Genomic DNA, 23676 nt, shown 5'->3' with positions numbered 1-23676 from the left:
AGCGCTGCCAATGGTGCCAGCAACCAAGAAACCTAAGTGCCTGGCTCTCTGCATAGCTTGTCATATTAGGGCTTCACAGCCTGACCTGGATTCCAATTTTTTAGCACTGTGAGGAAGCCCAAGGAGAGTTGGCCTCCTTGGACTTTGCTAAGCCAGGCTCCTCCCATTCAGATGATGGGTTGGTCATACCCTTAACTGGCAGGACGCTGGATCTGAATACACCCTTGACTGGATCATCTGTGGGAAGGGGAAATTCAGCTGGACCTACACCAGTACCTCCTGGACTAGGCATGCACCCGGTTGCCTTTTCTTGGGTGGAGTTTTTCTAGGGGCTACAAGCCTGTACAGGCGCAGTCTCCTGCCTCACTTGCCCCTGTCCAGACGGAACCTCAACCGGTGAACCCTCTTTCTTCCATTCCTACCGGCATGCCTCGCCCCACTAAGGGTAACCCTGATAGGGACCCAGATGGCATGGACTAAGAGGGGAGCCCATATTCCTTGGAAGATGGGGAAATCCCCCCTGTGTTGGAATCGTATCGGGCCATGTTACAGTTCTTTCATAGAGACGAATTGGCAGCATTGGTTTCCCAGACCCTGAAAATGCTGGGAGTTCCTGGGGTAGATTCTATGACCGAACCAAAGAAGAATCTCATTCTGATTCCCTGCGGAAAGCTTCTTACTGCTTTCCAGTGATGGATGCCATCCAGGAATTTGATCTGGAATGGGATGCCCCAGAAGCAAGTTTCAAAGAGGGCCAAGCATTGGAAGCTCTATACTCTCTGGACCCAGTGGTAAGAGAACATTTGCATTTCCCTAAAGTGGATGCACTGGTCTGTGCCATCTCTAAGCGAACAACTATCACAGTGAAGGGAGGAGTGGCCGTAAAGAATACGCATGATAGACTATTTGAGCCTATCCTTAAGCCTTTGACACAGTAGCAATGACTTTACAGATTGCTTCTTGTTGTGCTCTGGTGGCTCGTTCATGTCTGCATCTCTCTCGGGAGGTGGATGACTCGGGGGGGGGGGGGGGGGTGAATTCCAGAGTGGTTATAGAACCCACTGCCGCCTTTTTATAAGACGCGGGCTCTGATTTAGTCCATACTTCACCAGAGGAGTGGCCTCAATGGTGGCAGTCAGACAATTATGGCTGCAGAATTGGTCAGCTGACGCAACCTCCAAAGCTAATCTTACAAAGATGCTTCCGAATAGGAGTGATCCTTTAAAGGGCGAGCTGGAAAAGCAGGCCAGTATATAGGACTAATCTCCGGTTCCCCTGTTACCGGAGGTAAGAGAAAGCTGTTACAGCACCCCTCACCTATGAGGGGTCGTTCCAGGGGTTCCCAGTGTTTTCACCCCTATAGAAATGCGACATTTCAGAGTTCTCGATCCCTTGGGAGGTCTCAGCCCTTTCATATTCAGCAGCCCAAGAGAGGGCAGATTCGGGTTCAGGCTCATCCCAAACACCCCCCCCCCCCCCCCCCAGTGAAATTTTAGTGACCTACCTTCTGGACGAGGAGATAGGGGGTCATCTGTATCTCTTTCACCAACGTTGGGTTGAGATCACTTCGGACAAATGGGTACTGGAAGTTGTACATGAAGGATATGCGCTGGAATTCCACAGCCCTCCTCGGGACCTTTTCATGATGTCTCCTTTCCACTCCTGGCACAAGAAGTAGGCAGTGGAGATTACACTTCTAAGGCTTCTCAGGATGAGGGCTGTGATCCCAGTAACTATGCCCCTGGAAAATATGGGGCGTTTTTCCGTTTGTCATATGCAAGAAGGAAGGTTCCTTTCGTCCCATCCTAGACCTCAAGAGTGTCAACTGTTAAATGCGAGTGATTCATTTTCACATGGAAACTTACACTCTGTGGTAATGGCTGTACAATCGGGAGAGTTCCTTACCTCCCTGGACCTATCCAAGGCCTACCTACATATTCCAGTCAGTCAAGAACACCAATGCTTCCTACGGTTTGCGATACCTAGTCGACATTATCAGTTTTGGGCGCTGCTCTTTAGCCTAGCCACCACCCACAGAACATCTTCCAAGATTATGGTGGTTGTGGCAGCAGCTTTGAGAAGAGATGGGATTCTGGTGCACCCATACTTGGATTGGCTGATCCAGGCCAAGTCCATGGAAGAGAGCCTCCTGGTGATCAACAGGGTGATCGCCTTGTAACCGGAACTCGGTTGGGTAGTAAACCTGGCCAAGAATAGCTTCAAGCCTTCCTAGTCCTTGGAGTACTAGGAGTCCAGTTCGACATCAGGCGGGGCAATTTCTTTCTTCCGACCACACACATACAGAAGTTGTTGTACCAGGTGTGTCAGTTGGTGAACACGGTATGCCCAACCATATGGCGCTATCTCCAAGTCCTTGGCTTGATGGCAGCAACCCTGGAAGTAGTGCCGTTGACGAGGGCACACATGCGTCCACTTCAACGCTCTCTGCTATCACGTTGGAACCCACAGTCTCAAGACTATGCGGTTTGTTTCTACTTACCGATGGAATTCTGTCCTCTTCTCCAGTGGTGATTGCAGGAAGCTCATCTGAGCATGAGCATGTACCTGTCCTCCCCAAACTGGCTGGTTCTGATGACAGATGCAAATCTCTGGGGCTGGGGAGCTCACTTTCAGGAGCTGACTGCCCAGGGACATTGGACAGAAGAAGAGACCCTCTGGAACATCAATTGCCCGGAAGCCTGGGCAGTCAGATTAGTGTGTTCATAGTTGAGCCACAGACTCCAGGGTGAAGCGGTCCACGTGATGTCTGATAACGCAACAATGGTAGCCTATATCAATCGTCATGGAGGAACCAAGAGTCAGCAGGTGTCACAGAAGATAGTCCTCCTTATGGAGTGGGCCGAAGTACTTCTACAAATGATCTCAGTCTCCCACATCGCAGGAAAAGAAAGTTAGAGCAGACTTTCTAAGCAGGGAGAGTTTGGATCCTGGAGAGTGGGCATTGTCAACGAAAGCGTTTCAACTGATAATAGATCGCTGGGGCATCCCATCAGTCTACCTACTGGCTGCATCTCACAATGCGAAGGTTCCTCAATTCTTCAGTCGCAGAAGAGATCCGTTGTTCCTAAGGATCGACACTCTCTTCCAGATCTGGCCAGAAGATGAGTTGCTGTACGCCTTCCCTCCGTGACCCCTCTGGGCAAGGTCATTTGCAGAATCGAACACCACAGGGGTCTAATCCTACTAGTAGTTCCACATTGGCCCAGGCAGAGACTCCTGGTGGAGAACCCCCCTGCGCCTCCCACTGCACAGGGGGCTGGTCCTTCAAGAGGATCCAACTCTATTCTGTCTTACGATCTGGCCCTTGAGAAGGCTCACCTGATGAAGCAGGGATATTCTACCCTAATTGTTACCTTACTCCACGCTTGAAAGTTCTCCACTTCCCTAACATATGTACGGGTTTGGAGAGTATTTCGCACCTGGTGCGAAGAACGCGGTGTCCTCTCTCGGACTATCAAAATCCCACTTTATTCTGGAATTTTTGCAGGTGGCTTGAATAAAATTTTGGCCCTTAACTCCTTGAAGGTGCAGGTAGTGGCTCTCTCCTGTTTCAGGGGTGAGGTGAATGGGGCCTCCATGTCAGCTCATCCTGACGTGAACCGTTTTCTGAAGGGAGTGAAGCACCTTCGACCTCCCTTATGGTTGCCAGTTCCCTTGTGGAATCTTAATTTAATACTGTATTTTTTTGGCAGGTCCTTCCTTTTGACTTTGTATATGGTGTTCCTGGAGGCTAAATGCTCATCACATCTCTGAACTGCAGGCATTGCCCTGCTGGGAGCTTTCCTCCAGATGACTCCAAGGGTGTTATAGCTACTTACGGTTCCATCCTTCTTGCCCAAGATAGTATCTGAGTTTCATTTAAATCAGTCTATTTTGTTGCCATCCCTGGATAAACTCAAGGATGTGGAGGAATATTGTCTCCTTAGTCATTTGGATGTCGAGACTCCTAGTACAGTATCTGGAAGTCTCAGAACAACCCCAAAAGGAAGGAAGCAGAGAACCAGCTTTGTGGGCTACCATAGCTTGCTGGATTAAGGAGGTGATCATGGGAGTCTATGTGGAGGCTGGAAAGCCATTACCTTTTCAGGTTAGAGCTCATTCCACTAGGGTTCAGGCGGTTTCATGGGTGGAAGTTAGACTATTGTCGCCAGTCAATATCTATCTGCCAAGCAGCGACTTGGTCCTCGTTGCACACCTTCTCCAGGTTTTATCGCCTGGACATATGGGCCCGAGAAGATGCCGCCTTTGCACAGGCAATGTTGACTGGACCACAGGCAGCCTCCCGCCTTGATCGGAAGTAGCTTTTGTACATCCCATTGGTCCTGAGTCCATCTGCCTACACTAAAGAAAACAAAATTATCAGGTAGTAGTTTCTCCATTACTCTTCATATTTTACTAAACATTTACATGGAAACCTCAGAGTGAAGTTAGTGCCTATGGCAACTACCTTCTCTCTTAGCTTCAGAAAAGCTTTCCTTCTCATTTGTGTGGACCTAGCCACATCAGGAAATATCATAATTTTGTGACTCATAAAAGAAGAGTCTTTACAACAGAAATACATTTTAAAGGTCAGCTCTTTGTCTGGTTCCAAAAGAAATTCAACAAGTAAAGTACCTCTAGAAGTAACTGAATTATCAGAATCCTGCAAGAAACCCTTTAAATCCAAACTCCCTTCTACTACTTAAGAACATAAGAAATTGCCATGCTGGGTCCCTTACCTTGTAAGGGAGACAATTTGTTTGGTACCGGATTCCAGGAGACCGTAGCCCAACTTAAGGAACAGTCAGTGGTGGTATAATCGCTCACCGCACCACAACTGTACTCTTCGACACGCAGATATTATGTTCCTCCCAGGAGACAGCCTTTCCAACGGAGAGCATATTGCCCATATGCGTCGTACAGACCTGCTCCATATCAACCTCAGACTAGACCACAGAACCAGTCTTCTCAAAATCGAAGAGGTCGTCCCCACCCACAGCGCCCACAAGATCAACAGCTGGCCACCTCCAATAAACCGGCCCAGTCTTTTTTAATTACAGCCACGCCACCATCGGAGAAGGTATTAGCGGGAGGTATACAGGCCCACATTCAACACTGGTGGGACATCACGACAGATCAGTGGGTGCTGGACATTGTTCATCTCTGTTACCGGATCCCCTTTCCCTCCCTACCACAGCTCCCTCACTTGACATTCAGAGGGACTAAGTCCAACCTCACCCTATTGGAAAGAGAAGTTTCCGCCCTGTTACAGCAAAAGGTGATTCAACACATTCCTCCTTCCCAACAGAATATGGGATTCTATTCCCCTTACTTCCTCATACCCAAGAAGTTGCGAGATCTCCGTCCCATCCTGGATCTCCGGGACCTTAACACATACATTGTCAAAGAAAAGTTCAAGATATCTCTAAAGGCCATTTTACCTCTGATCCAACCCAGGGCTTGGATGTGTTCTATAGACCTCAAGGGTGCATACACTCATATTCCAATGCATCCTTCCTCTTGGCAATACCTGTCTTTCCAAGTAAATAGCCAGCACTTCCAATACAAGGTACTCCCCTTTGGTCTCTCAACAGCACCTCGTGTGCTCACCAAGTGCATGGCAGTGGTGGTGGCATTTCTCAGACAAAAAGGCATAATCATATTCCCTTCTCGACAATTGGCTAATTGTGGCTTCAACTCCAGCCATGCTCCGCCAACACCTCCATGACAAAATAACTTGCCTCAACAAATTGGGTCTAGTAGTCGATTACCAGAAATCCCACCTGCAACAGCCTCAATGGCTTCAATTCATAGGGGCCTGCCTGGACACAGTCAAACAGTTTTTCTGCCACAGGACAGAAGGTCCATCATGCGCCAACTTTTTCGACGTCTCAAGCTCACCCCATTCCCATCCGCCCTTCAGGTATTAACCGTCCTGGGGCATATGGCGGCATCGATCCACAGTGTGTCCAATACACATCTCCAATTGAGGCAGATTCAGTGGTATCTCAAGAGACAATGGAAACAACATTCACAGCCGCTTACATACAAAATACACTTAACGGCGGCCATGGTTCAAGAACTGGACTGGTGGCTACAATGCTCAACTCTCACCAAGGGCGCTCCGTTCGTCCTGCTCTCGCACAATGCAGTACTCACCACGGATGCCTCCCGCAAAGGATGGGGAGCGCATCTCAACCAACTACAAACTCAAGGTCAATGGACCAGATGAGCAGTCCTACCAAATCAACTTCCTGGAATTATGGGCGATACGATACGCCCTCGGAACCTTTATTTACCTCCAGGGTCACCGGGTAATGGTGTATACAGACAGTCAAGTAGCCATGTTCTACATCAACAAACAAGGAGGATCTGGCTCCTAGATCCTATGCAAAGAGGCCCTCACCATCTTCAAGTGGGCCAACAGTCACTCCATTCAGTTACAAGCAACTTATCTACCCAGCATCGCCAACACTCAAGCGGACAAATTGAGTCGAGTGTTTCACCCACACGAATGGTCTCTCCATCACGAAGTGGTGGAGACCCTCTTCCGCAAGTGGGAAGACCCTCGATAGACCTCTTCGCCACCGAATTCAACCGGAAGGTGGCTCGCTTTTGCTCCGTGTGGCCCGGTCCCTGCAGGGACGCCCAGGATGCTTTTCTCATACCATGGACAGAACCACTGATGTATGTGTTTCCACCGATTTCCGCTCATCACACACACTCTACAAAAGTGCATGCGGGACAGGGCTCAACTAATTCTGGTGGCACCCACATGGCCTCGACAACCATGATACACACACCTTCTGCAGCTATCAGCAGATGCACCGCTACAGCTACCGCAACGCGAAGACCTCCTGTCTCAGGAGCAGGGAACTCTGCTCCACCTGCCACACTTGTCCCTGCATCTAACAGCTTGGAGGTTGAACGGGTCTTTTTATCTGAGCAAGGTTTCTTTATCACAGTCCAGGACATAATGTTGGAATCACGGAAACCATCCACCAGACGCAGTTATCAATTCAAGTGGCAGAGATATGCAACATGGTGCAGCTCCAAAGGTTTAGACCCGCTCACCTGTGCACCTGACAAGTTATTAGACTATTTACACACCTTGTATACCACAGGTTTCGCCACTGCCTCAGTCAGGGTTCGCCTCAGTGCCATTGCTGCCTTCCATAGGCTCAATGAAGGCCAACCGATTTCACTACACCCGTCCGTCTCTAGATTAATGCGGGGTCTAGTCCATCTTAGACCGCCAGTCTCTAAGCCTCCAGTACCCTGGAATCTCAACTGGTTTCTGGAACAACTCATGTTACCACCATTTGAGCCAATGGACTCTGCACACATTAAATACCTTACTTGGAAAGTTGTGTTCTTAACGGTGGTTACGTCAGCTCGACGAATAAATGAATTGCAGGCATTAGTACATTATAGCCCGTATCTCCAATTTTACCACCATAAGGTTCTTCTACTTACTCATCCAACTTTTCTACCGAAAGTTATCTCCCAATTCCACCTCAACCAGTCCATTGAACTCCCAGTGTTTTGTCCAAAGCCTCATCGCAACATACAGGAGAAATTACTGCACACCTTAGACTGTAAAAGAGCATTGGATTACTATAAGCAACGAACCAACTCGCAGACCAGACCTTCCCAGCTCTTTGTCTCCTTCAACCCCAATGCTCCGGGTCTTCCAGTAGCCAAACATACTATTTCAAGCTGGATAACCCAGTTTATTCAATTCTGCTACGAAAAACGACAGTGCAAACTGTCTTCCTAACTCACTGCTCATCAAACACGTGTGGTGGTGACCTCATTGGTGCATCTCAGACATGTAGCACAACTGGACATCTGCAAGGCTGCCACGTGGGCATCTTTTCATACTTTCACTTCCAATTACTGTCTGGATCAACAGACCGCAGAAGATGCCAAACTGGGAAGAATTCTTCTACAAACCTTATCCACAGAATAACAGAGTTGACTGTCACTCACTTTCATCACACTTCAAGGCCATCGGAGGCTAACAACTCTCACTCAGTGTGATGTGGAGCTTAGGACTCCCATGACAGCATGGCTAATTCAGCCCTGCTATCGACGGGAAAAAGCAAGTTTGCTTACAGTAAACAGTGTTTCCGTAGATAGCAGGATAAATTAGCCATGCTGACCCCCCCCCCCCCCCCCCCACCTCCCTGAACAGTCGACTGCGCCTTGTGACCACGCTTGCTTAATCACAGACTGAGGAGAGTCTATTCCAGCGCGGGAACTCGCGCGCAGCCTCAGAGCAAAGCTCTGACATCACTTTGAAGCTCCACCTCCCAGGCCTGATTGACAGTTCCCATGACAATATGGCTAATTCATCCTGCTATCTACGGTAACACCGTTTACGGTAAGCAAACTTGCTTTTCCGTTTTATTAACCATTCCCTTCCTAACAATTCCAACATTCTGTTTGCTTTTTTGACTGCTGCAGCACACTGAGCCGACGATTTTAAAGTATTATCCACTTTGATGCCTAGATCTTTTTCTTGGGTGGTAGTTCCTAGTATGGAACCTAACATCGTGTAACTACAGCAAGGGTTATTTTTCCCTATATGCAACACCTTGCACTTGTCCACATTAAATTTCATCTGCCATTTGGATGGCAGATGAATGGCAGTCTTGCAAGGTCCTCCTGTAATGTATCACAATCCACTTGTGATTTATCTACTCTGAATAATTTTGTATTGTCCGCAAATTTGATAACCTCACTCGTCGTATTCCTTTCCAGATCGTTTATATATGTATTGAAAAGCACTGGTCCAAGTACCAATCCCTGAGGCACTCCACTGTTTAAGCTTTTCCACTGAGAAAACTGACCATTTAATCCTACTCCCCTTTTCCTTTCTTTTAACCAGTTTGTAATCCACGAAAGGACATCGCCTCCTATCCCATGACTTTTTAGTTTCCTTAGAAGCCTCTCATGAGGGTCTTTGTCAAATGCCTTCTGAAAATCCAAATACACTACATCTACCAGTTCACCTTTTATCCACATGTTTATTAACCCCTTCAAAAAAATGAAGCAGATTTGTTAGGCAAGACTTCCCTTGGGTAAATCCATGTTGACTGTGTTCCATTAAACCATGTCTTTCTATGTGCTCTATGATTTTGATCTTTAGAATAGTTTCCACTATTTTTCCCGGCACTGATGTCAAGGTCACTGGTCTATAGTTACCCGGATCACCCCTGGAGCCCTTTTTAAAGGTTGGGTTTACATTGGCCACCCTCCAGTCTTCAGGTACAATGGATGATTTTAATGATAGGTTACAAATTTTAACTAATAGATCAGAAATTTCATTTTTGAGTTCCTTCAGTACCCTAGGATGCATACTATCCGGTCCAGGTGATTTGCTACTCTTACCTTGAAGAAACATCTTTTTTGCTGGGCTGGCTTGATTGTTGGCCTTCAGATGAGGAGGGGGAGTCAAGTTAGACACACACTCCTGTGTGTCACTTTTTAATTTATCGGGGCAATGCCAGTTTGGGCTGCAGGACCCTTTAAATGTACCTCAGGAGCATTGGAACCTGCATTAGTGTCTCAGTGCTTCCACGGTAGAGTAATGAATTTCAAAAAGCTGTAGATTAAATAATGTGGCTGACAAAATTCTAAGTTATCCACGTTTTTTATTTACATAGGATTATGTATGCTGAGTTGCTTTGCATGAATTTGCAAAATCCCAAGCAAAGCAGCTCATTATAATAGGAGCAGGAATCTGGCCAAATAATGCACAATATTGCTACCATAGGGCTCCATTACGCTATATTCGCAGTTTAAACGCACATTATAGCCCTATCGCAGCTTGATGAATCTTCCTAATAGTTTGCTGATCTAATTTTCAAAAAACGATCAACTATGCAACATTTACTTTTATGGTAAACCGGAGATCTAGTAGTGTAGTTTTACTGTTGTGAGAATTACAATATGATTTTGCAACTATGGAAAAAGTAACTAATCAACTATATTGAGAGAGCTGGATGTTTTACATTTAATACTCATATTCCATATTTTAGGAGAAAAAAAGATGATGTATGATTTCTATAAAGAAAGAGGTTTAGAAGTGCCAAAACCTGGTAAGTAGATTCTGGTTTTTTGTAGAGAATTATTCAGAAACTGTAAAATCTCTAGATTTAAATCCACCCTGTCCTTGAAAATGCCAAACGATTACTAATAATTTCTTTTGAGCTACTAGATATGAAAAGGACTGTACATAAGACATCCCTGCTCCTCTGGACTTAGAATTTAGTCAAGACTTGGACAAGAAGTTTCAGGAAATGTATTTTTTACTTAAACACGGTTAAAATCAACAGGGCTTTGATCTACTTTTAAGATTTAAAAGCAGCCTCAAAAAGATGGGTTTTCAAATGAGACTTAAATATGATGGTAAAAATATAAAGTACCTAAGCTAAGGTACAAAAATGCAAAAATGTTTTATTAAATATAAATTGGAAATATACAACAATTTGTGTATAAAAACAGCCACATTAAAATCACACATTTTCCCAACTATAGGCCACAGTTTCGCTTCTTCAGGAGATACATACATACAAAGAATTAAAAACAGACATACATACAAAAAAGGCTGAATACAGACTTAAATTTGGCCAGAGAGGGAGCATGATGCTCCAACTCAGGGAGGCTATTCCAAGCACACAGTGAAGCAAGGTGGAAAGCATGGCACTGGGAAGAGAAGGGCACAAATAAAAGTAGCTTGCTTGATGAAAAGAAATTTAAAAAAAAGGTTCTGGGCTTCTAACCCTTTTAAGGCAGTCTCTGTCCTGGCTCAAAAGAATCATAATAGTTCAAAATAACACAGCAGTGTTAATCCTTCACTCTGTGTTTCTGGGCAGGGATCTTGATAGAACTATCTATAAACATTGTAGAAACTGAAAACTTTGTGTTCCTCCACAATGTATGGTCTAGTAATAAATATTGAGGCATTTAATGTTTCCTCTGAATATTTTCACTGTCTATAATCACCAGCCTCAACCTAGTCTTAAACACAAAAAAAACTGAAATCCTCATTATAGCACCGGAAAACTGTCCCACCCACAACTCTTAATACTAGCCAAAGCCTGGATACCTTTTCACAACAAGTAAAAGACCTAGGAGTCATCATAGACAGCGGATTCAGCCTCAACAAATTCGTCAATAACACTACAAAAGAATGTTTCTTTAAACTTCAAACCTTAAAGAAACTAAAACCACTCCTGCTATACAGAGACTTCCGCATGGTACTACAGGCCATCATACTCCCCAAAACTGGACTACTGCAACTCCCTCCTTCTGGGCCTACCAGCATGCACCACAAAACCACTTCAGATGGTCCTTAATGCCTCAGCAAGAATCCTCTCAAATGCCAAAAAAAGAGATCATATTACCCCAATCCTTCTTCATCTCCACTGGCTCCCTATTAAATTCAGGATCCAATTCAAATCCTTAATGATGATACATAAAGCCTTGTACAACATCGCGCCTCTCAAGCTAACATTCCAAATTCAACTACACACATCCATGAAACCGACCAGAAGCGCTTATCAGAACAGACTAATCACCCAACCAGCTAAATCCGCGCTGAGAAAACGCGCCCTATCCACAGCGGGCCCGTCACTCTGGAACTCACTTCCTACAGACCTTCGCCTTGAACCATGCCACTCCACATTTAAAAAGAAACTTAAGACTTGGTTATTTAAACAAGCATTCCCGCAGAGCTAAGAGCAGGTAGAAAGTCAGTCACTTATCATCCATTTACCCCAGCATATTTCACATAACTTGTTATCTTATTTACTGTTATTTTTCATGGATGTTTACTGTTAGTTATCTATTTATTTTTCTATTTATTTATTAATTGTTATTTTACCTATTTATTATTACTTCTTAATTGTTAACATTATTATATATATTTTCCTGTTATCTGGATTAACCATGTTCATTGTAAACCGCTAACTTGAAGCGATAGTTACTGTTCATTGTAAACCGGGGTGATATGTATATTATACAGGAACCTCCGGTATATAAACCCTTAAATAAATAAATATAAAGAAATTTTATAAAGTATTTAAGGAATCTTTTCCCGTTGCTAGCAGGGCTGAATTAGCCATGCTGTCATGGGATCTGTCAATCAGGTCCGGGAGATGGAGCTTGTCAAAGCAGAGATCAGAGCTTTGCTCTCTGCGGCTGCATGTGTGTTCCCGCGCAGGAAAGTAGCAGAATCTCCTCAGTCTGTTCTTTCCGCATGCGGGTTCGCACGCGGAGCTGTTCTTCTCCTCAGCGTTATAAAATAAAATGTCAAAATCGGGGTTTAAACCCTGTATTTGCGGCAAGGTAATGTCTGTCACGGATGGCCATGAACGATGTTACCGATGCCTAGGGCCAGATCACAGTCGTGAAGATTGTGAATTTTGTTCGAGGATGTCTCAGAGAGCCCTAAAACAACGGGTCTACAGGCTTCAGGAACTCTTTGCCTCACCGGAGCCATCGGAGGCTCATTCTTCGCCTGGCTCTGCAATCTTACCGGCTCCCTCAAAAAAGAGGGCATCATCGTGGGATCCTCAATCCTCCAATCTTGGAGGTAAGGATGTGGGAAGCCGGCAAAGGCCATCGGATTTCAAACAATCCACAGAGCCAAAACCGCCGGCGCAAGAGACACTGGCGCCAAAAATCGTGGTGCCTAAGACTTCTGCGCCTAAGATGCCTTATGCGCATAAACCAATGACGGTGCATAACACTTCTGCGCCTGACGAACTATCGACGCACAACACTTCTGCGCGCATGGCGCAGAAGATTTCTGCATGCAGGGCACCGAAGACACCTGTGCACGCGATGAAGGGAAAATCTGCGCTCACGGCACCGACAACACCTGTGCGCCCGGCGCCAAACATGTCTGTGCGCATGGCGCCGGAGACATCGGCGTCTAACTTTTGCGCACACAAACGCAGAAAGATATATGCACAAGTCTAGATCCGCGCACAAATCCAAATCGGCACAATAGACACAGGAACACACATCTCATGTAATACAACATGAGTTGAAGAAACAACGTGGACCCTCACAAATGTCTCATTCCACATCTCCATCGATAACCCCACCTCATTCGGGTACTTCCCTCTCTTCCAGAGATACTTCGACAGAGTTTACAATAAAACGCAGAAAGTGATCACAGTCTTCACGTAGAAGTCATACAGACTCGTCACACTATCATAAGCACTCGCATCACTCCCACCACAAAATGTCGGCAAAGAGGAGTGCAATATGGGAAGTAAGCCCTTTGACTTCTAAATCATCTCATATACCAGCTTCAAATACCTTCTCACATAGAGAGGTGATACAAATTGCTTCCTCTAACGCTTCTACAGCTTCAGAGGATTCAATGGACATGGTGTACGACAAAAAACAAAGACCATAAAGTATCCAGTACTTTACCTCACAACACACCAATGCAGCCTAAAGCATGTGAGTCACAAGAACCAGATGATCGTACAATAATGCTCCCTCATACAAAAGAGGCATTTTATCAATTGTCCCAATCCTTAGCAGGTTTTTATGACTCTCTACAGTCATCATTCAAAATGACTAATCTTGCTTCTGGCAGTTCTCCGGAACATAAGACACAAACCAACAGAGAGCAGTCGGTAGAGTCCCCAACATCTCCCATAGCAAACCGACCAGCTTCACCAAATTATAAACAAGATATATCCTTTGATTCTCCTTCACCACAAACATCCCCTTCATCTACGGGATTCCCATCGGATCCACAGGAACAACCTCACAAACCGTACTCCTCTCCGGAAGACCTCACTTATCCAAAATTTCTGGAAAAATTGGGTTCAATACTACATCTAGAGGTCCAAAAAGAGACAGACCCTAGATCAGAAACTCTTGGTCTCCTAAAGATTTTCAATACTCCAGGAGAACCAACATCTCTTCCACCACAAGAACTCCTGCATTCAGTCTTACAAAATCCTGGGAAACACCTTACTTAATATCAGCGGTTTCCAGGAAGACAGACATAAAATTCCATATGAGGAAAACATCACCGTACTCTATACCACAATTATCTCACGCTTCAATTGTAGTAGAGTCTGAGATGCAAAGATTTAAGAAAACAGTCGCATTCCTCATACCCACCAGGGAAAGACAACAAATATTTAGATGAGTTTGGCAGGAAAATATACCATAACTCAATGTTGAATGCCCGAATTATGCACCATCAATTTTACATGGTACAATACCTATATGAGTGCATACAAGCTATAAAAGGTATGCTTTCCTCAACTGCCGATCAGATACCTCCGCCTCTTCATGACATGGAAGAGTGTTCTCGACACCTTATGAGGTCAATCTACGAAGCATATGAAACATCGTCTAGGGCATCTGCAACAGCCATTGCAGCCCGCAGACTAGCATGGTTACGCTTAAGTTCGATAGGTGAAGATTTGCACGAGAAACTAACAAACCTCCCATGTACAGGAGATAACCTGCGGAGAATGATTCTAGGACACAGTAAGTAAACTGAAGGAAGAAGCTCTAGCAGTACAATCATTAACATCACATCCTAATTATTCGACCACATGTCGTTATATTGGATCTACTCGTTGGCAATCATATACCAGGAGACCCTACAGATCTTACCAGTCTCTTCATACACAAGCATACCCTTCTTACCAGCGTCCTGCTCCACAACAGAATACCTCAAACCAACATAGAGGTAAACCACGTAACCAGAGACAGCAGGCACAACAGCCAATTACTGCAGCAAAAGCGACTTCATCTTTTTCGTTACCCAGCCACCATCACAGCATCAAGCACCACCCGGCAGGATTCATTATTGCCTGGCAGCCTGGGAGAGGATAACATCCGATCAATGGGTTTTGGAGATAGTACGTCACGGCTACCAACTCCAATTTGTCACAAAATCCATATTACCTCATCTTTCCACACTCAAGATTCACAGCGTCCAACCACAACTGGGGGAGGAAATTGCTTTGCTTCGCAAACAAGCAATTCGACAAATTTACCCCAGGACCAAATCAGTACAATTTTATTCCCCATACTTCCTCATACCCAAGAAGTCGGGTGGCCTTCGCCCTATCCTAGACCTAAGAGAATTGAACAAATTTCTCACCAAAGAGAAATTCAAAATGGTATCGTTGAAATCATTCCTTCCTCTGATTCAAACCAACGATTGGATGTGTTCCATCGACCTGAAGGATGCTTACACACACATTTCAATCCATCCATCCTCAACGCGTTACCTATGCTTTCGCTACAGGCATCAACACTATCAGTACAAAGTTCTCCCATTTGGACTATCGGCTGCACCCAGGGTGTTCACCAAATGCATGGTGGTGGTGGTGGCTCATCTCAGACAACTGGTATAACCATCTTTCCATATCTGGACGATTGGCTCATAATCGCCCCCAACGCCAAACATCTTACTCGATCACCTCCATCAGGTGATACAATGCTTACAGGAATTAGGATTGGTGATCAATTTTCAGAAATCACACCTACAACCAACACAAGTTACAGTTCATAGGAGCATGCCTGGACACTACATGCAACAGGGCATACCTACCAAGCGACAGAATTTCACAATTCCGTACTCTGTTACATACCTTGAACCATACTCACAGGCCTTCAGCGAGACAGGTTTTAGTAGTCCTGGGCCACATGGCAGCGGCGAATTTCATGGTTCCCAACACTAGGCTACACATGAGACACCTGCAATGGGGCTTGAAACGTCAATGGAAACAACATTCGCAACCATTGACACAGAAGTTATCATTGACCACCGAAATGAGAAGATATAACATGGTGGTTCCTAGACGCCACCCTATCCAAGGGAGCATTGTTCAATTCCCCTCCTCACAATGCAGTATTAACCACAGATACGTCTCGCAAGGGCTGGGGTGCACACCTCGAGATTTACGAAACACAAGGGTTCTGAACAATCTTGGAACAAAACTTGCAAATAAATTTATTGGAACTCAGAGCGATTCAGAATGCATTACGAGTGTTCCAAGACCACCTGAAAGGACGCAGGGTAATGATCTACACGGACAATCAAGTGGTGATGTTTTACATCAACAAACAAGGAGGGTCTGGTTCATGGTCCCTTTGCAAGGAGACCCTGACAATCTTCGAACATGCTCACCGAAATTGCATACATCTCCAAGCAACTTACCTACCAGAAGTAAGCACAAGAGCGGACAGGCTAAGCCGCATCTTTCGCCCTCACGAATGGGCACTAAATACAGAAATAGCCCAAGACACATTCATGCAGCGGAGATCTCTTTGCAGTGGAGATCAATGCTAAAGTTCCCAAATTCTGCTCAATAAGACCAAGCCAATTCAGGATCACTCAAGATGCCTTCCTCATCCCGTGGATGCCAGGCCTCCTGTACGCCTTTCCTCCCATACCACTCATAACAAGGACAATTCAAAAGTGCATAGCAGACAAAGCACACCTGATACTCATCGCCCCAGCCGGGCCGAGGCAACCATGGTTCAGTTTCCTTCTCAGACTATCCATCATTGATCCAATTCGATTACCGAAGCGCCAGGATCTTCTCTGCCAAGATAAGAAAATTATTCCTTACCTGCAAATTTTCGTTCTTGTAGTACCAAGGATCAGTCTAGACAGTGGGTTATATCCCCCGTCCAGCAGATGGAGTCAGACAAGGCTTCGAAGGGTGCTGGCATAAGTACCTGTGCACCCTCTGCCGGAGCTCAGTATAGAGAATATCAAAGCCAAAATAACCACATACCGAGGATGGATAAAGTGTAACAATCTTAACAGAACATCACAACTAGGGCAACTGGTGCCATAACTGTAACTTGCAGAACGAACTAAGTAACAGACTCATGAATTGAACAGGCTCAAGAGGTGAGCGTAACTAGAAAAAATCAGAGTGCAGTGAATAGATCGAGCAGGGAAGTAAGAACCCCAGAAACTCAAGAATCAATGAGGTGGGCGTCTGGACTGATCCTTGGTACTGCAGGAACGAAAATTAGCAGGTAAGGAATAATTTTCTTTTCCCTGTACGTACCAGGATCAGTCCAGATGGTGGGATGTACCAAAACTGCCCTGCTCAAATGACCTGGTCGCCAAAATATCCAGAGATCGACGGTAGATGCAATCGGTAATGCCATGCGAAAGTATGAAGAGACTTCCAAGTCGCCGCCCAGCAGATCTCTTGGGAGGAGACAGACTGTACTTCGGCCCAGGATGTGGCATGTGAACGGAGAGAGTGTGCTTAACACCCAGCGGAGGAGTCCGACCCGTACCGATGTATGCTGTGAATATGGCTTCCTTAAGCCATCTCGCAATCGTCGTCTTCGAGGCCTGGGAGCCCTTCCTCTGCCCCAACCACAACACAAACAAGTGGTCAGACTCGAAAGTCATTAGTGATCTCCAGGTAGCGAATTAGAGTGCACCTGACATCCAGAGAATGAAGAGGACCCGGTTCCCCCGCTGGGAAGGACGGGAGCTCTACCGTCTGATTCAGGTGAAAATACGATACGACTTTGGGTAGCAAGGAGGGCACTGTGCGTAGCGAAACACCGGAATCTGTGAACCAGAGATAGGGTTCCCTGCAGGAGAGCGCTTGGAGTTCCGAGATGCGGCGTGCGGAACTTATTGCCGCCAGGAAAACAGTTTTGTGCGTGATATCTTTAATGGTGGTGTTGCGTTGAGGCTCGAAAGGAGGTCCCGCCAGAGACTTGAGTACCAGATTAAGATTCCAAGAAGGGAACGGATCCCTAACCGGGGGCCGTAGATGTTTCGCCCCTTTGAGGAAACTGGCAATATCCGGCTGTCCCAAGAGAAGAGGAATGGTCTGCGTACTGAAGAAGTGAACCCAGGGCAGCGACCCCAGGGCAGCGACCTGTACTCTTAAAGAATTGTAGGTGAGTCCTTTATCCAAACCGTCTTGAAGGAACGCCAGAATCTGAGGAACAGAGGCCCTTGAGGTATGGGGGTATCATGTGCTGCGCACCAAGCCTCAAAGACCTTCCAGACCCTCACGTAGGTGGCCGAAGTCGAGGTCTTCTGGGACTTGAGGAGGGTCGAGACTACTGCATCAGGGTATCCTTTGCGCCGGAGGCAGCACCGTTCAAAAGCCAGGCCGCAAGACAGAAGCGTTCTGCCTGTTCGAAAAATACTGGCCCCTGATGGAGCAATCGCGGAAGATGGCCCAACCGGATCGGACCATCCACTGCTAGATGTAGCAGATCTGCAAACCAAGGGCACCGTGGCCACTCGGGAGCCACCAGAATGATGGGACCCCGATGAAGCTCTATTCTCCGAATGACCTTGCCCACGAGAGGCCAGGGGGGAAAGACAGAGTAAAACGTGGTCTGGCCAGGGGAGCACTAGAGTGTCTACTCCTTCTGCCCCGCGTTCTCGCTGGCGGCTGAAGAACCGAGCTGCTTTGGTGTTGAGGGACGTCGCCATGAGGTCCAGACGGGGCGCCCCCGCCAGCAATGCCGAAGAAGATGCATGGCTTCGTCGGAGAGAAACCACTCTCCGGGGTCCAGTTGCTGACTACTCAGGTAGTCGGCCTGAATGTTGTTTACGCCTGCGATGTGCGACTCTGCCAGGCTCGCTACGTGCTTCTCCACCCACGACATTAGGCGGGCCATTTCGAGAGACACGTGCCGGCTCTTCATGCCTCCCTGGCGGTTGATATACGCTACAGTGGTCGCATTGTCTGATAGGATCCTCACCGCTCGATTCTGCACCAAGGGTAAGAAAATGCATGAGAGCCAGGCGCACCGCCCTTGTTTCCAGCCGATTGATCGGCCAGGTTGCTTGCTCCTTCGTCCCCTGCCCCTGCGCTGAACTCCGGCGGCATACTGCCCCCCAGCCGGATAGACTGGCATTGGTGGTGACCACCACACAATCCGGTATCTCGAGAGAAATGCCTTGGGCCAGATGCCGAGGGTCCAGCCACCAGCCCAGGCTGTCCTTGGCAAACTGGGGGAGAGGAAGGACCAGCTGGTAATCCTGCGAGAGAGCAGGGCTGCTTGCAAGGGGCGGAGGTGCGCAAAAGCCCATGGAACGAGATCGGTCGTGGAGGCCATGGAACCCAAAAGCTGCAGATAGTCCCAGGACGTGGGAGCTGGTACCACAGTAAAGCACTGTATCTGCTCCCAGAGGGATTGGCCTTGTCCGGGCGTAGGAAAACCTTGCCTTGACGTGTGTCGAAGCGTGCTCCCAAGAAATCCAAGTGCTGCGAGGGGGTGAGGGAGCTCTTGGAGAAGTTCACCACAGCCAAGGGACCGGAAGAGATGGACGACCCTGGAGACTGCTGACTGTCCCTGGGAAAAAGACTTCACTCGAATGAGCCAGTCGTCCAGGTAGGGGTGGACTAGGATCCCCTCCCATCTCAGAGCGGCCGCCACTACAACCATGATCTTTGTGAACGTCCGTGGAGCGGTCGCCAGCCCGAAAGGAAGGGCCTGGAACTGAAAGTGCTGATTCAGAATCTTGAAGCGAAGAAACCTCTGATGGGCCTTGAAAATGGGGATGTGGAGATAGGCCTCTGTCAGATCAAGAGATGCAAGGAATTTCCCTTGATGTACTGCCGCAATCACGGAACGCAGGGTCTCCATGCGGAAACGGAGGACCCGTAAGGACTTTTTGACCTTGAGATCCAGAATTAGGCGAAAGGACCCGTCCTTTTGGGAACGACGAAGTAAATTGAATAATGGCCCGAGCCTACCTCTCCGAAGGGAACGGGAGTGATGGCCCCGAGGCTCAGAAGTCTGTCCAAGGTCTGTTGTACCGCCAGTCTCATGAGGCTCAATCCACAAGGCGAGAAGAGAAACATGTCCCTTGGGTGGTGGCCAAACTCCAAAGCGTAGCCGTTCTTTAAGATGTCTAGGACCCACTGGTCTGAGGTGATGCGGACCTACTCCTCGTAAAAGCGAGAGATCCTTCCTCCGATCCGCGGAGTCGAGGAGTGGGTGGGCTCAGCATCATTGAGCGGGCTTGGACAAGGCCCCCTGACTCGTCCCCTCCCGAGCGGGCCTGCGACCACGAAAGGAACGGGGCCAGGACTGGGATCTGGAAGACAGTGTCCGGGGCCCCTGCTGTTTGTAGCTGCGGTAACGACGCTGCGCCTGGGACAGAGTTCTGGAGGGAGTAAAGAACCTGAAGTTTCGCTGGTGGTCCTCTGTCAGCCGGTGGACCGAATTCTCCCCCAGGGACTTGATGATCTGGTCGAGATCTTCGCCGAAGAGGAACTTGCCCTTGAAAGGAAGAGACCCTAGACTGGACTTGGAGGAGGTATCCGCCGACCAGTTGCGAAGCCATTGGAGGCGCCGTGCGGATACCACTGAGACCATGGATCTTGCCAGGAAGCGGAACAAATCATACAAGGCGTCTGCCCCATAAGCTATGGCGGACTCTAGACGGTCCACCTGTCGCGCTTCCTTGGGAGGTAAGACCTGCGAGGTGAGTAGATGTTGGACCCAGCGGAGGCTCGCCCTCTGCACCAGGGAGCTACAGATGGCAGCGCAAATCCCCAAGGCCGAGACCTCAAAGACCCTCTTGAGGTAGACCTCCAGCTTTCTATCCTGGATATCCCGCAGAACTGTACCGCCCGTCACTGGTATAGTCGTCCTCTTGGTCACCGCCGACACTGCCAAGTCAACCTTCGGGACCTTAACTCCAAGAAATCCTCCGGGAGAGGATAAAGTTTTTCCATGGCCCGTCCGACCTTAAGGTATGTCTCGGGGAGTATCTCATTCCCTGGCTAATAACTGCAGAAAGGTGAGATGGGTGGGATAAGCCCAGGACAGAGGGCGCAAACCGGCTAGGACCAGATCTCCCTTCCTGGCGGACGAGGTGACAACAGGAGCCAGGGGTCCTGGCGGGTCGGGTGGGGGGTCAAGGTCCAACTCCTGAAGGATCTGCGGGATAAGATCCTCAAGCTCTTCCCTCCTAAAGATGCAGAGGACCTGCGGGTCATCGCACTCAAGCTGTGCCTCCGAGGTAGAATCGTCTGGATGAAACGGGGGAACCCATCCCCCCCCTCCGCTGAGTCCTGGGTCCCCTGTGGAGCCTCCGCTAACCGGGGTGTCTTGGCGGGAGGCGGGTCCGGCATGGGCGCCCTGGGAACCTCCAGGCGCTGCAGATAAGCATTGTGCATAAGCACAATGAACTCCGGGGGGAAAAAGGTGGGGGACCCGGGGGGGGGGGGGGGCGATTGAGACATCCGGGGGCCCCTAAGGCAACAATAGGAGTGAGGATCGATGGAGGGAAGTCTCCGGGATCCTCTTCTTCCTCCCCTGATGGCTGCTGAAAATGATCGGGAGAATTCAAAATGGCCACCGTTCCCACCGACAGCGGTGAAGGGGCCAGCCCACGATGCCCGGATCGTGCTGAGGCGCGGGGAGAAAGGACGTCCAGCGGCCCGGAGGTGCCCTCCCCACCAGGGAAGCACCTGGAACAAACTCCCTCCCTAGAAATCCTCGACCCCAGCTCGCCACAGGCTGTGAGCAGTGGGATGGCCGCGGCATGCTGACAGGCAGCCGGGGGAGGGGCGAGCCGTGGTGGGGGGGGGGCCCCGACAGAGGAGAAAGAGAATTGCCGCGGGAAGCAGGCAAGAAGCCCTGCGCTCCCCTGAGTGCCCTCGGATCAGCAGCAGAGGAATGTCCCCTCTCTGCTGCGGCAGCCCCGGGGAGTGACAGTCTCGGGGCCGAGGGCAACTTGCAGCAACGAGGGGGAAGAGGCTGGCACCACCAGCTTTCCCAACCAATAGCAGCTTCCAAGCTGAAAAGAAGAAATTCACACCAAAAAAAAAAAAAAAAAACCACTTACCCGGAGGCAGAGGAGAAGGGGAGAGAGACTGAAACAGCCCTGCCTGCAAGCCCCAGAGAAGGAAAACTTTTCTCGCTCCTCCCCCTTGGTTTAAAAAAAAACAAAAACTTGATCCAACCTGAGAATAAAACTAAAGAAAGAAACCACTGAAAGAAAAATCTTTCATGGAGGGGAAGCACCAGGTTCCCCTACTCCTATCTGCTGGAGTCAGAGAGATACTGAGCTCCTGCAGAGGGTGCACAGGTACTTATGCCAGCACCCTTCGAAGCCTTGTCTGACTCCATCTGCTGGACGGGGGAACATAACCACCGTCTGGACTGATCCTGGTATGTTCAGGGAACAAGGGGCGCTTCTACACCCGCTACACTCATCTTTCCACTTGACAGCGTAGAGATTGAGAGGCTCTTTCTAAAAGAACAGGGGATTTCCACCTCTGCACAATTCATCTTGTTAGAATCCAGGAAACTCTCTCAACGAGGAAAAATTATAGCTACAAATGGAAATGTTACTCTACCTGGTGCATTTCCAAAGGTGTACCACCATTGAACTGTTCACCTGAGCTACTTAGACTATCTTCATACACTATACGCAGCTGGTCTAGCAACATCATCCATCAGAGTTCACCTCAGTGCCATAGGGGCATATCATAGACCAGTTAATAATATTCCTATATCCAATCACCCCTTACTATCTCGTTTCATCAAGGGGCTAAATCACCTTTGCCCTCCGATCTCTAAACCTCCAGTTCCATGGAACCTCAACATACTTCTTGAACAGCTCATGCTTTTCCCTTTTGAACCCATGGGCTCGGCACATATTAAATACCTCACATGGAAAGTTGTATTCCTAGTTGCAGTAACATCGGCACGTAGAGTTAGTGAATTACAGGCCTTGGTCCATTATTCTCCATATTTGCAATTTCATCACCAAAAGGTAGTTCTCCGAACTCACCCATCCTTCCTACCAAAAGTGGTTTCTCAATTCCATCTCAATCAGACCATAGAATTACCCACCTTTTTCCCTAAACCTCATGCAAATGATAGGGAAAAACTATTGCACACACTAGATTGTAAAAGAGCTTTAGCATACTACAAAGAAAGGACAAACTCAGACTCCCGTGTTTCTCAACTCTTTGTCTCCTTTGATCCAAAGGCTCCTGGATTACCAGTGGCTAAATGCACTATCTCCAGCTGGATAGCACAGTGCATCAAATTCTGTTACTATAAACAGAATTTACAACTACATTCTGCTCCTAAAGCTTACCAAGTCAGAGCAGTAGCAGCCTCCTTGGCACACCTTAAGAATGTACAACCCATAGACATTTGTAAGGCAGAAACATGGTCATCGCTCCATACCTTCACATCTCACTACTGCCTTGATCAACAAGCAGCCACTGATGCGAAGATAGGGCAAGCAATACTGCAGTCTCTATCCTCCTGTCCATGGTGACCGCCACACTGTCAGGGATCACGTACAAATATATCATAAACAACGTGATCGGGAGCTTGGGACTCCCATGACAGCATGGCAAATTCAGCCCTGCTATCGACGGGGAAAAAGCAAGTTTGCTTTCTGTAAATGGTGTTTCCGTAGATAGCAGGATGAATTAGCCATGCTGACCCACCCTCCTCCCTGGCAGTCACCAAGTCTTCGACTACAATACAGCTTAATTACAGACTGAAGAGATTCCGTTACTTTCCTGCGTGGGAACACACGCGCAGCCGCAGAGAGCAAAGCTCTGATCTCTGCTTTGACAAGCTCCGCCTCCTGGGCCCTGAAGGACAGTTTCCATGACAGCATGGCTAATTCATCCT

General features: G+C 47.9%; 1 protein-coding gene across 3 annotated transcripts in view; it reads left to right on the top strand.

Annotated features, from left to right (window-relative positions):
• The window catches only part of PCGF6 (polycomb group ring finger 6), a 211378-nt gene that overhangs the window by 26067 nt on the left and 161635 nt on the right, over positions 1 to 23676 (top strand). For all 3 annotated transcript variants that reach the window (XM_029610296.1, XM_029610294.1, XM_029610297.1), the window contains exon 5: positions 10047 to 10106. In XM_029610296.1, coding sequence (XP_029466156.1) covers positions 10047 to 10106 — 60 coding nt within the window. The remainder of the gene's footprint in view (positions 1 to 10046; positions 10107 to 23676) is intronic.

The sequence above is a fragment of the Rhinatrema bivittatum genome, chromosome 7 (genome assembly GCF_901001135.1).
Source record: "Rhinatrema bivittatum chromosome 7, aRhiBiv1.1, whole genome shotgun sequence".
NCBI classification, from domain to species: domain Eukaryota; kingdom Metazoa; phylum Chordata; class Amphibia; order Gymnophiona; family Rhinatrematidae; genus Rhinatrema; species Rhinatrema bivittatum.
Note: the sequence above shows the minus strand (reverse complement) of the source record. Positions and strands in the feature narration are given on the sequence as shown.